This window comes from Natrix helvetica, assembly GCF_964273705.1.
Source record: "Natrix helvetica genome assembly, chromosome: 3".
Taxonomy (NCBI): domain Eukaryota; kingdom Metazoa; phylum Chordata; class Lepidosauria; order Squamata; family Natricidae; genus Natrix; species Natrix helvetica.
This window is the reverse complement of record NC_138549.1, coordinates 11,062,500-11,076,041: the sequence shown is the minus strand read 5'-3', so window position 1 is coordinate 11,076,041 and position 13,542 is coordinate 11,062,500. Positions and strand designations below refer to the sequence as shown.

General features: G+C 41.2%; 1 protein-coding gene across 1 annotated transcript in view; it reads left to right on the top strand.

The window, feature by feature from the left end:
* The window catches only part of KLHL1 (kelch like family member 1), a gene marked incomplete at its 5' end in the record, with an annotated part of 142,617 nt that overhangs the window by 107,045 nt on the left and 22,030 nt on the right, over window positions 1–13,542 (top strand). The window contains one exon of the mRNA XM_081948659.1: window positions 12,285–12,447. Within this exon, the coding sequence (XP_081804785.1) occupies window positions 12,285–12,447 (163 nt within the window). The remainder of the gene's footprint in view (window positions 1–12,284; window positions 12,448–13,542) is intronic.

Genomic DNA, 13,542 nt, shown 5'->3' with positions numbered 1-13,542 from the left:
TCAAGATTTGATCAGTATTTTGTCATAATGCCTTATCCCCCCCCCCCCCCCAAAAAAAAAATGTAGCTGCTGCCTTTATAACACAAAGAAATGTTTAAAAGCCATTAAACCTTCGGCTTCCTCTCCCACATTTTTATCCCTCCTTTATTATAATGCATTTGTATCTTTTCCATAAAAGTAGCTAACTTTAGAACTAAAAAGAGGGTGGTAGCAGGATTATTCTTCCTAGATTTTCTAGATTGCATTCTTAAATCAGAATAGATTTTTGCTTCAGTAGAGCACAATAATAGTTGCTTCTCTATGGATGACACTTTACGCTTGTCACGTAGTAGATGTCAGAACTGATGAGCCAGGAGAAATGTAGGGAGCTTGATGTGTCCTTAATAAGAAGAACTTCAAGGTAATAACAACAGATGGTCGCTTTTCGATTTACATAGATGCTAGAGATCTTCTAAACAGAGAGATTGCCTGGTTGGAGGGACAGAGCAAATGTTTAAAAATTTGAAATGCTCTGCCCTGAACTTGGAACATGCTGTTTCGATGATGTTGGAATCACTTTATGCTTGAAACACAATGCTTCAGATTCCAAGGAGAGATTTTTTTTCAAGCTCAGAACTTTTCAGACGTAAACAAGACAGCTCAGTTTGAATGCATGGCAGCTGTTTCCTTGCGGTTCAGATTTGAAAGGTTTTGCTAGATGATCTGAAGGACTATACATAATATAGTATAGCCTTTATTGTCATTGTACATCATGTATGCAATGAAATGGTTAAAAATACAACTCTGGAATGCCTGGCCCGTTAAGGAGAGCAAGTGCGGCGTCCTAGAGCGGCAATTGTTTGGGACTGTAACCAATTCATTGTGCGGTACTTTTTAATAAATACAATTTTAAAAGGTATTAATAGTTTTGCACCATTTTCTTAGCAGTCCTATGAGTTTAACTTACTTTTGGTAGAGGCTTAGAGCTGATTGAAGTCTTCCGGAATAACCGTGGAACAAAAGTCTATCTCATCAATTTATTCCCATTGTAAGTCTACTTCAATGAAAACAGCAATGGATAACCTTTGCATTGTGGCAGATGGATTTTCATTGCATTTTAAACCAAGGTGTAATTTTCATTACCAGCATTCTTATTTCTTTTCTTTATATTCTTTTCTTCATTATCTAGATCAGTTTAACAAGGGGTCTGTCAATGTTTTCAGTGGATTAAATTACAGGGCAGTGGTACAAAGTCTAATCTTTCCTATTTTCATCAGCAATTTCTTTAAAGTTCAGCAGTGTTCTCCAACAGAAGCGTGATCATAATCCTTGTTCATTAGGCTGACTCAACTATTACAGATTGTGAACTTTAACCAAGAAAAAAATAAAAGAACCTCACTGAAATGTGGATTTTAGTTATTTCATGAGACCAATTGTTTTGTACCAGGTAGAACATAAAAATATATATGATAGAGAAAATTGGGTTTTGGATTAGGGTGTGTAGCCCCAGACAATAAATCTGATATAGGTACTTTGAAAAAAGAATAAAGAGAAGGTTTCCACTGTTTTATATCTAGAGACAGGAAAATATTTCCAACTTTTCATGACAATAATTTAAAACTATTTGTTAAGGGAGTCTTTAGACTGGAAGTTAGAATGAATACGGAAACATACCAACAAATATTTATCATTTAAGGTCAATCAGAAACGTTTAAACAACATACTGTATTTTTTGGACTATAAGATGCTCTGAACTATAAGATGTGCCTAGCTTTTGGGGAGGAAAACAAGAAAAAAAAATCTGCCTCTGCCTCCCAGCAATTTGCCTCCTTGCAGTAAACAGTCTGGTAAGCTTCAGCACAGCCTGATTTAGCATGAGCAGCTGATTGGTGGTTGGCACTGCCTCCCGGAATACCGCCAGTCAGCTGTTCCAGGCTGCGAGGATCACTGCCACCCATCGGCACCATCAGTGCCCATCACCACTGCCACCCATCGCCACCTCCATGTGTCTCATTTTTGGCCTCCAGACATCCCATTTTCAGCCCATTGCAGATGGTGGGGATAGGCGGTGACAACAAGGATCCCTGCCACCTGGAACAGGCCAAAAATGGGGTGCATGGAGGCTGAAAATGTGACATGTGGAGGCCATAAATGTGACATGCAGAGGCCAAAAATGGGGCACACAGAGGTGGCAATAGGCAGCAGCAGCAATGGTCAGCGATGGATGGTAGTAATCCTTGCATCCTGGAACAGCTGATAGGTGGTATTCTGGGAAGCAGATCCAACCACCAATCAGCTGCTCGTGCTAAATCAGGCTGTGCTGAAGCTGACCAGGCTGTTTGCTGCAAGGAGGCAAATTACTGGGAGGCAGAGGATGAAGGGTGGTGGCCGGCAGGTGGGCAGGGCTTCAGCAACATTCACTGTATAAGATGCACAGACATTTCCACTAATTTTTTTTTTTTTTGGGGGGGGAGTGCATCTTATACACCAAAAAATATGGTAATGCAATTTTAAATTGCAATAAAATTTGTCAATTTAGTAAAGAACCTAGTCTGTATGCTGGATCTGAGATAAGGTAGCCTTATTGCTTGGTAACAGAATTTAGTTCTTGTATTGGTGATTTCAAGATGCTTATATTTTAGGGAAAATTCCAAATAACATTGGAATGAATGACTCAATAGTCTGTCCATTAAGGATTGCTTTTCTTGTAAAATCTAGACTTCAAGAAGACATATTCTAAGGGGTTTTTTTTTCACTAAGGAGACAGGGATATCTTCTAATAGGAGAATAGTTCAAAAGTTGTCTGATGGCATTTATCACCTGTGATTGCACAGAGAAGGGTGCTATATAAGTGTTATGCTGCATAAGTGTTGTATCTTAAGTGAGGATTCAATCCAACTTCACTTGTATGAATTTGAGCCCTACTTAACCTAACAGAACCTAGTTTTCACCTGATATTTACAGAACTGTCTTGTTACCAAAGACATTTACTGAAATAGACATACATTATTGCTGCTGATGTTATGGCTATTTACTCCAGGAGACCCTGGGTGACTTACAAAATATATTTATTAGTAGTTAATATTTAATTTAAGGGATGCAGTTTAATTAATTTGTTTAAACTCACCCACTAATTTATCCAGTTTAAAAATTCTGAATGTTCTTTATGCCAATATGTGCTTTGTTCTGTGTTCTTGTCACCATTGTATGTGACTTGTGAAGCATGGCTTAGAATCTAGCATGAAGAACTAAGCCGCTAAAAACAAACCTGAATTTAGCATTGCTGTTCATTGGCTTATTTTATTAACAGACATTTGAGGACAGATATTCCTGTCCAACTGATCACAAAGAATAAAGCTTGTGCATTTGTTGGAAGTGCTACTAAAAGTTCATGTTTTAGAATTCCAAATTTTGCCTTCACCAGAATTTTGCCCGTTTATATACATCCCTGTGGGATGAAGTGGCTCAGTGGCTAAGATGCTGAGCTTGTCGATCAGAAAGGTCAGCCCGTTCAGTGGTTCGAATCCCTAGTCCTGCATAACGGAGTGAGCTCCTGTTCCTTGTCCCAACCTAGCAGTTCGAAAGCATGTAAAAATGCAAGTAGAAAAATAGGGCCCACAGTTGGTGGGAAGGTAACAGAGTACTGTGTGCCTTTGGCATTTAATCTTGCTGGCCACGTGACCACAGAGTTGTCTTCGGACAGCAATGGCTCTTTGGCTTTGAAACAGAGATGAATACTGCCCCTTAGATTTGGGAACAACTAGCACGCATGTGCAAGGGAAACCTTTACTTTTAGCGCTCTATATATCCTGATATGTGCAAGCACGCTTTGTACTTTTAGGAGTTAGAACTTGATTTGGCCACATCGTTGAGATTTATGTCATGTTAAATTTTAAGGCTGGAATAAAAGGAATTATTTTTTGTTACAAATTGAACCATAAAGAAGCAAAAGTCAACTCCCTAATGGACTTGATGGAGATTTTTCTGCACTGAAAATCTTACATTCTGTTGAAGAAATTTATAGTCACATGGTAGATCTGATTTTTTTTAATTGCTGTGAAGCAAAACCATTAGAATCTTGATAAGGACTTCTGGAATAGAGACAGAACTTGGACAAAATTGCTTTCAGCACATCTGCCCGTCAGATTTCTCTGGCCAATGCTAGCCTGGAAGCATAGATAGAAAGGGACAAAGGTTTGTATTTTTCTACCACACAAAAATACAGAAAGAAGCCATTAGGAAAGAATTTCAGGAACTGCCATGTGTCAAACACAAGTACTATTTATGTTGCAGTCAAGGTTTAAATTCTTGCAATGGATTTGATGCCTTTTACCGTGGGACAGAGTGCATGGTTTTCATCAAATCCTTATTTTTAGCAGACATTAACCCCGAGGCTGCTGGACGTTCTTGTTTTATCCCCCTTGAAAATGTTTCACTTCTTATGAAAGAACTGAACTGAAAAAGCTTCTTGGATGAGAAGCGAAACATTTTCAACGAAAAAGAAAACAAAAAAGCCCAGTTGCCTTTTTGGAAAAGCACCTTTGGGGCAACTACGACCTGAATGATTGAGCACCTCCATAGACAGATTCTCAAGTTCTTTCTTTCTTACTTTGAATTAATTTGCAGTCTCTTATTTAATGCAAAGATCTGGCTTGAGTGCACTGTATGATTCTTACATCATCTCTCTTTTCCCCCTCTTCTCAATTCATGTGCATACAATAGTGGTGCTTTCAGTGCTTTCTGGATGCTTGCTTGTTTTATGGTTCCATCCTCATGGAATTCAATGTCAACAGGCAACAATTATAGTAGGCAATTTGAGTGTTGGAGTTTGGTGTCACTAACATCTAAAATATTAAGCTCTATCTGCCCTTATATGCAATTCCAGAAAAGTTGTGCAGGTTTTCAATAACTATTTATAAATAGAATCATTTTGGGAAGGGGGAAGGGGAAGATTAATACATCACGTCTAGTCCTATTGGTAAGTGAAACTAGACACTCATAAACACAAAATGTTAGTGATTGGATGCTCAGTGTTGAATTCCTCCTTTTAACTGTGTCCAGGAGGGTCTTTTCATGATACAGGTGCCAATTATATCTATTGTTAGAGGATGCAGATCTAGCCACCATGCTAGATAGCATAATTGTAATACACCTGAATTAGAAATTTTAATTATTGCAGAATGCAGGGTTATTATAGCCCAGACAAGATGTGTTTCAAATTGTTTCTGGTTCTGGATCCTGAATCCAGGATATCTGAAGCAACGTCTTCTTAGACATGAAGCTGTATGCTTATATCACAACGTCTTGACATGCATCCCCATGACAGCACTTTTGGTGGTAGAACCTATCTTGTTTCTGCCTTGCTTGTTTCACTCGTAGCCTTCCAGAATCTATTAAAAATATTTCTATTTAGGAAGGTAGTAATTAAATAATCAATAAAGGAGAATACCTGTAGCTCAGGGTTGAAGTGAGGGGTCCTCGGTGCTCTTTCAGTTTGGTTGTTTTTGGGACATTTCATCACCCAATCTAGAAAACTTCATCAGTAGAAGTGGTGTCACCTAGATGATCATATCTAGATTCAATCTATCAGAATAGAGCTGGAAGAGACCTTGGAGGCTTTCTGGTCCAAACCTCCGCCCTACTCAAGCAGGAGACCCTATGCCATTTCAGACAAGTGACTGTCCAGTCTCTTCTTCTTAAAACCTCTAGTGATGAAGCCCCCACAACTTCTGAAGGCAATCAACTGGTTAATTGTCCCCACTGTTAGGAAGTTTGTTCTTAATTCCTGGATGCTTCTCTCCTTGATTAGTTTCCATCCATTGTTTCTTGTCCTTTCCTTTGGTGCTTTGGAAAATAAATTGACCGCCTTCTCTTTGTGGCAGCCTCTCAAGTACTGGAATACTCCTGTCATGTCCCCCCCCCCTAGTCCTTCTTTTCTCTAGACTAGTCAAACTCAAATCCTGTAACTGCTCTTGACATGTTTTAGTCTTAGTTGCTCTTAGTTTAAGTAATGAAATGTCTGCAAGAAAACAACCAAGCTAAAGAATTGTATGAAAAAGGGATTTGGTTTAAATGGTTGATACCAGAGGGGATGTTAATCTTCTGGGAGGAAAATAGGATCAGAATTAATACAGTTCAGGAGGCGGAGGCCTTTATCAAAAAGAACTTTCCGCTCTCAGAGGAGGAATTGAGTGGGAGTAGTGAAAGAGACAGTAAAACACAAGATAGTAAGACTCAAGACGGGAAGGAGGGGGGCACTGAGGCTCTCTTTGGCAACAGGGAAGAAGAAGCAATATCGAAAAGGCTCAGATCACAAAAATAAAATTATCTGGAACAATAGCATTTAGTGATATATTAGAAAATGACAAAGAGAAACATGTAGGAGCACAAGACTAACAATATAGAGTAAGATTTGGTTTACTGTTTTCTCTTTTAATTTTGTTTGTACAATGTTATATATGTGAGTATCGTGCTGGGATCTCTACCAACAGTATGGAAGCTGCCAAAAAATTTTGTATACCTATTTACCCTCCCCTAAATATTTGAAAACCAATAAAACATTGTTTAAAAGAAAAAAAGAAAACAACCAAGCTCAGAGAGCACCAAGCACCCCTCAATTAAATAACTTTAAAAGGCTGCATTTAATTTGACATTGATCTCTGAATAAACTAAATAGTTTAGTTTACACTTAACAGTTAAACAGTAATAGTTAAATAGTGTGCCGTTGCAATATTTTCAGAAGTAGTTTTTGGATTCTGTTGACTAAACGTATATAACACCTTCTCTCTCTTTTAGCTCTAACCATGTGAAATCTTTATATCAAAGAGATAATAACCACCAAAGTGTGGCATTCCAAAAAATCGCCCTTGGTATCTCTCCATCCAAAAGCAGAGATTTGCAGGAGGAGACATCTCTTGTTGGGCCCCTGGAACACTTTGTCAGAGATTATAGGCACACGTTCCTAAGTACCCCCTTCAATTTCTAGATTTTATATCCTATATAAAAACAGAGCAGTAAAGCTAAATGTTCAATTGATCAGCTCCAAGGATGTGTAAAAAAATGGATAGTGTACTTGAAAGAGTTTATGATTTTTATGTACACCTTCCACAGTTTTATTGCTTTCTAAGTAACAGTGGTACTTTTTCAATTTATTTTCAGTGCCCTGAGGGCCCCATATTTATTTTAAAAAATACTGCTATTGCCAATTCTCAGATACATTCAGGTACCATTAATGAACTTTTCGTGTGTGTTTGTGTGTGTGTGTGTGTGTGTTTGTGTGTGTGTGTGTGTGTGTGTGTGTGTGTGTGTGTGTGAGAGAGAGAGAGAGAGAGAGAGAGAGAGAGAGAGAGAGAGAGAGAGAGAGAGAGAGTGTAGACAGAGACAGAGAGTTAGAGAGAGACAGAGAGACAGACAGAGAGAAAAAGAGGGGGGGGGCAGAGAGAGACAGAGATAAGATAAATAATCTACCAGTAGTTCTAATGTATTTCTATTGACCAGCAAAACACATTTACATTTTTTTACCTGAGAGTCATTTCTTTTAAGTTAAACAGGACACTAAAAATCAAATATTCCTTTATACACACTAGTAATACAAATGCAACCCTTTAAAAATATGGATACAAAAGAACTGATGGAAAGCAAGATTTTGGAGATTCTCCTATAATGAGATTCCTCCGCTAAAGAAATAAACACAATTCCCCTGTTTATTATTTCCTTTCAACAAAAGGGCCTTTGTGGGGTTTATATTATATTCTCTGCACATCCACACTGTAAAAAGCATCAAATAGATTCCCACTGTTTGTTTATTGGGCCTAGTATTGCATCTATGTGCATACATTGGAAGAATTAGGTTGGAAACAAACAATATTTTTTTCCTTCCTGGACAGAAGACAGTTCAATAAATTCTGACACCATCTTATCATGGAAGCTGTCTAAGTGCTGTTCTCAACTTATGACCAATTGTTTAGCCACAGTTACGACAGTGCTTGAAAAAAAAAGACTTTTAACTTATCCTTGAGCTTACAACACATTGTATCACTCCCATGGTCACATGGTCACAATTTGAATCTTAACAACCGGCTGTCTTTCACAATGGTTGCAGCATCCTGTGGTCACGTGATCAGGATTTGCAGCTTCTGATTAGCAAAGCCAATGGTTGGATCCAGGCGTGTTGAACCATGTGATTCACTTAACGCCCATGGTAAAAAACGATTGTAAAAACCGGACCCAGTCATGCGATGAGTTGCTTAATGACTCTGCTTTAGATATCTAAAACGTACAGGGATATGCAAAAAGCAGAGATATTTTTCATGTTTTTAATTTAGCAACTGAAATTCCGGTCCCAGTCGTGGTTATAAATTGAAGTCTTGTCTTGTATTATCCAAAGACTTCTTCATACCTAATAGAACGGCTCCTCTATTGTCAGAAAGCCAACCAGAGGAAGCTCTGTGCCTCACGGTTAAAGAAGGAAGTATAGATGGAGGGGCGTGGTGGCTCAGGGGCTAAGATGCTGAGCTTGTTGATCGAAAGGTTGGCAGTTCAGCGGTTCGAATCCCTAATGTCGTATAATGGGGTGAGCTCCCGTTACTTGTCCCAGCTTCTGCCAACTTAGCAGTTTGAAAGCACATGAAAATGCAAGTAGAAAAACAGGAACCACTTTTGGTGGGAAGGTAACTGCCTTTGCATTTGGTCATGTCGGCTACATGACCATGGAGACATCTTCGGACAGTGCTGGCTCTTCGGCTTTGAAACGGATATGAGCACTGTCAGGGGAAGAATTATTTCACCCTGAACTAGATGAGGCTTAGACCGTGGCGTTTCCAAACAGCATTATCTTTAAGGTGCGAAGAAAAGAAATAAAATCCCGGAAAACATATTCTAATTAACAAAACAAACTTTAATACAAAAAATAAGAAATGGAAATAAAACAAAACAATCTAATTATTACATTTTGAAAGAAGCAATTCTGTCTCCCAGTTTTCCTGGAAGACGGACAAAGATCAAAAGGGAAGAGAAGTCTCTGGAATGTGTTAAGTAATAAAAAAGATAAGCATGCGCAGTACATCATTGTCAGATAAGACCTTATGACCTGCGCAGTAACTCTTTCAGTTTAACTATTTAGTTTCAATTCGTCAGTTCAGGCTAGCAAAGAATTTAACGCAGTGACAAGCACCGCCCCCTAGAATCGGGAACAACTAGCACATATGTGCAAGGGAAACCTTTACCTTTATAGATGGATAGAGGATAGAAGACAGAAGATGGCTAGATGTAGGGATGCATGAAAGAAAGAGAGAGATGAAAGAGAGAGAGGGGGGAAGAGAGAAAGAGATGTTGCTTGAATTAAATGGAGCTTAAAAGAAGGAAGTTAAATAGTCACTGGAGGGAAAAATATTTTAGCTTTAGGTACGTTTGGAATAGTTATCTCTTTTATCCGTCTGTTCTGCCTGAGAGGTATCCATTTTCAGTTATCTCAATGAGATATAAGAGCTGCTTAAAACGATGTGTTCCATTAACAGCATAAAGCTTACAATTCCTTAAGATGATTAAGGGACCTGAAGTCTGAAAATAAGCCATATAGTTTCAGGATTCATTTTGTCTACAGATCTCGTGGCCCCCCTGTGAGCAATAGCGAAGGATGAAAAGCTGTCATTTAGTGGACAGGTGGTCTACTGTGGCAGAGGAGCTGCATGGGAGATGCCATCCAGCTTTACAACTATTCCATTGAGCTTGAGTTTGGTGGCTTGGAAAAGCAGGATAAACCATCCCAATGTTAGGAGCCAAGAGAGTTGAATGCATTTTCTATGTTCATATCCAGATGTTGGAAACGCCCAGCAGAAGAAAACGGTCCAGCTTTGTGCTCCAGTTGTGACTACACAACTTTGTCACTCCCTTCCCTTCCACCCATCCTTCTTACCCCACTGGTGGCTTGATGGCAAAATTTCAGGAAGGAAAGATTTAATGTTTAACTTCTTCCTTCTTTAAAACTCTGGGTTGTTGGAATGCCTTCTTTCAAAAATTTCAAATCCTTAGAAGGAAAGATCAGCAAGAGTCATTCCCTAGCATAGAGCCTTGACATACAAGAAATATTGGAGCTGTTCTGCTCTTAGATAAAGCTATTATAGGCATACTGGAGACCTTTCAGGAAGGATGAGAAAATATATTTAACTCAAGCTCCAAAGTGTAGGGTCAACTATCTCAATCTTGGGAATAAGGAGATCTGCTTCATGCACATTAAGCCTTCCCTGGGGTCTCTATCAAATTCTAAAAACAAAGCAAACCATTAATAAAAAATAAGTAGCAAACAGGGTATCTAGAGTATACAAAAATATCCACAAAAAAAACCCACCAACCTGAGATATTTTTCATGAATCTCTGTGGGCCATCTTTTCACCAGCAGGACTGCGTAGTTTTGCCAGCCCTGATTTGTGACCTTGGCAGCATCTCCAGATTGCTGAGCCAAAATTAAGTTCAAATTGGTATCTTCAGAATCACTTTTCTTTAAAAAAAATAGTGAAAATTGCACATGTTGGGCATACCAAGCCTCCGCAATCCAACTCAATTTTTTTTAAAGGAAGAAGCAACAAAGTGTAAATTAAACTGAAATGAATCCTATCCCCATTCAGAGTATTTACCCTGTCCCCTATCATGTTAAAGGCAGCTCAGCTCAGTGGTTTAAAAGATGCGGGACAGTGGTGGGTTCTGGATCCCCTTCCAACTGGTACAGTTGGAACAGGCCCAGTGGCGTCCACATGGAAGCGCGGGCATGCGTCTTAGCGCCTCCGCGAGCCTCTGCAATGTTCCAGCTGCTCTGCAGAGCATCGCGCAGGCGCTGTATGTGCCATGCACATGCGCAGAAGCCATAAAAGACAGGTAACGAGCTCGGGCGTGCAGGTGGGCCCTCCAGAGCACCATACCGGAAAGGTATCTGGTGCTCCGGGCAGGCTCCGGTACACCCATACAGGGGCGTACCGCCTGCAGCCCACCACTGATGCTGGAGAAATTCTGTACTCTGGTGGTTCAAATCCTACTGCCATGTGATTGATAGAGTGAGCTCCTGTCATCTGCCTCAACTCCTGCCCACTTAGCAATTAGGAAGCATGTAAATGCAAATAGAAAATAATGGGTACCATTTTGATGGGAAGATCATAGTGTTCTATGTTTTGCTGTACACCTTTTGCTGCGACATGATGTCATGCTGACCACATGACCACGGAAATGTGTTCAGACAGCTGTGGCTCAGTGGTCTAGAATCAAAGATGAACAGCATCTCCTAAAGTCCATTACGATTAGTGGAGTAAAAACTCCGATATTCCTTTTACCCATCATGCTATATCACTGCCATGTTTCCATAGCTCCCCAAAGGAAAATGAACAACTACAATAATAAAAAAAAATCACCCCCCACCAAAGAGAAAGATTTCCCATCCCTAGCCTAACATTCTAAGCTACCTAAGCAGTCTGCGGAATTAAGATGCCTCTTCATTAGAATCTCCATGTTAGTATGACCTGGTCAGTACTTCATGCCTCCCTACATTGGCCCATGATATATTTTGCATTTCTCATTAGCCTTCATGATGTTAACTCATTTGGGTAATGATACAGGAGTGGGATTAAAAAAAAAATTAGCAACCAGTTCTCTGCCTGGTTGCTGAGTGGACGTGGCCATAGTGGGTGTGGCTTTCCTCAGCCTCCTTCACCATGGCAGGAGGCGTTTTCACCCTCCCCAGACTCTGGAGGTTTTCCCCGAGTCTCCAGGAAGGAGAAAACAGCCTACCCTGGACTCCGGAGGCCCTCCGGAGGCCAGAAACAAGCTCTTATCAGGCCTTCTGGAACTTCCAGGAGACCCATTTTTCACCCTCCTGGGATCCAGAGGCTTTCTTTAAGCCTCCAGGAGGATGAAAACAGCCTCCCCCAGGCTCCGGAGGCCCTCCAGAGGCCGGCAATAGGCCCGTTTCTGGGACTTCCAGGAGGCCCATTTTTCACCCTCCCAGAGCCACCGTGTGGGGCCTGCATTTATCTGGCATCAAAAAGAGGCCTTGTGGAGACTTCTGAGAGGGGAGGAGTGGGGTGGGCAGAGCCAGCTGGTCCTTGCAACTACTGGTTTGGCAAACCAGATGTAAAATTAGCATCTGGTTCAACCAAACTGGTCCAAACTGGCTGAATCCCATCCCTGGTAATGAAATGTCTGCAAGAAACCAACCAAGCTCAGAGAGCACATAGGACAAGGACTTATCATTGAGCCTTTAGAAATCTTTCCTTCCATTGCTGGTTCTGTTCTCACGTTCTTTCTCTGCCTCTTCTTTTTAGGAGTTACTGTTCTTGAAGGGCCCATTTATGCAGTAGGAGGTCATGATGGCTGGAGCTATTTGAATACAGTCGAGAGGTGGGATCCACAAAGTCAACAGTGGACCTTTGTGGCCAATATGTCCATTGCCAGAAGCACCGTTGGGGTGGCAGCTTTAAATGGCAAGTGAGTAGGGGGAATTGAGAATAGCAACTGGGAGAGATATAGAGATTTGGGCATCAGCATGCTAGAATGGCTGTCTGCAAGAACGTTCTATGTTCTGATCCCCCCTCTTCGTACACCAAAGCACTCCAAGACAAGAATACTGCTAGATGATTTATTTACAGTAAATTAACACATTGACTAGACCTTGGCAGCAATCCAGACTTCCAAGATAAGAAACAGGCATGAGAGCTTCTCCAGCATTGATAATTAAGTTGAATCCTGCAACCAGCCTCCTCACAAAGTCTCTCCTTTTATACACTCTTGAGAGGAGCCTAATTACGACCACCTGGTTCCAATTATCTTCTGTATCTGCATAGTTGTTCTCTACATCTATCAGCCCTCCGTTACCGGGCGTCCAGGACCAACTCCCTTGTCTCCTCCCCACTGCTCCAAGGTATGACGTCAGGAGCACACTCCCTTTGGCTTTCACCGCTGCTCCATGCCTCAGGCGCCTCCTGGTGGCCAACCACCCTCTCTGATCCCTGCTTGGAGTCGGAACCCTGTCCAGGGTCCTCCACATCTTCCAGAGCTGACTCATAGGGCCCCTCGCTGTCGGAGTCTGTTTGCAGCTCCAACGGCTCCTGCTGGGCCACAACAGTTCTACATGTTCCATGTAGCTTTTCCTCCCAAGCAGTTTACCCTGTTTTCCTGAAAATAAGACCTCCCCGGATAATAAACCCAATCGGGCTTTTGAGTGTATATGCTAAAATAAGCCCTCCTCTGAAAATAAGCCCTCCTCGAAAATATTTAAACACATATGCAGCCGGTCCTCACCATTTCCTCTGGTTGCTTGCCTCGCAAGCAACACAAGGTGAGGAGGCGAGGCCAAAAGGCTGGGGAAGGGAGGGGGAACATGCATCATGCACCCCACATGCACATGTTAATGGCTGCTCCCATAAACCTAGCCACCGTGTCCCATCTGTCATGGTAATGGCTGCCGCAAAAAGAGCGGCCGTCCCAGAGATGCACAATGCAGCAGCAGCCAGGAGGTGACCACGCTCGCCTCCTCCTGCACCTCAAAAATAAGAAGACCTCCCTGTAAATAAGGCCAAGTGC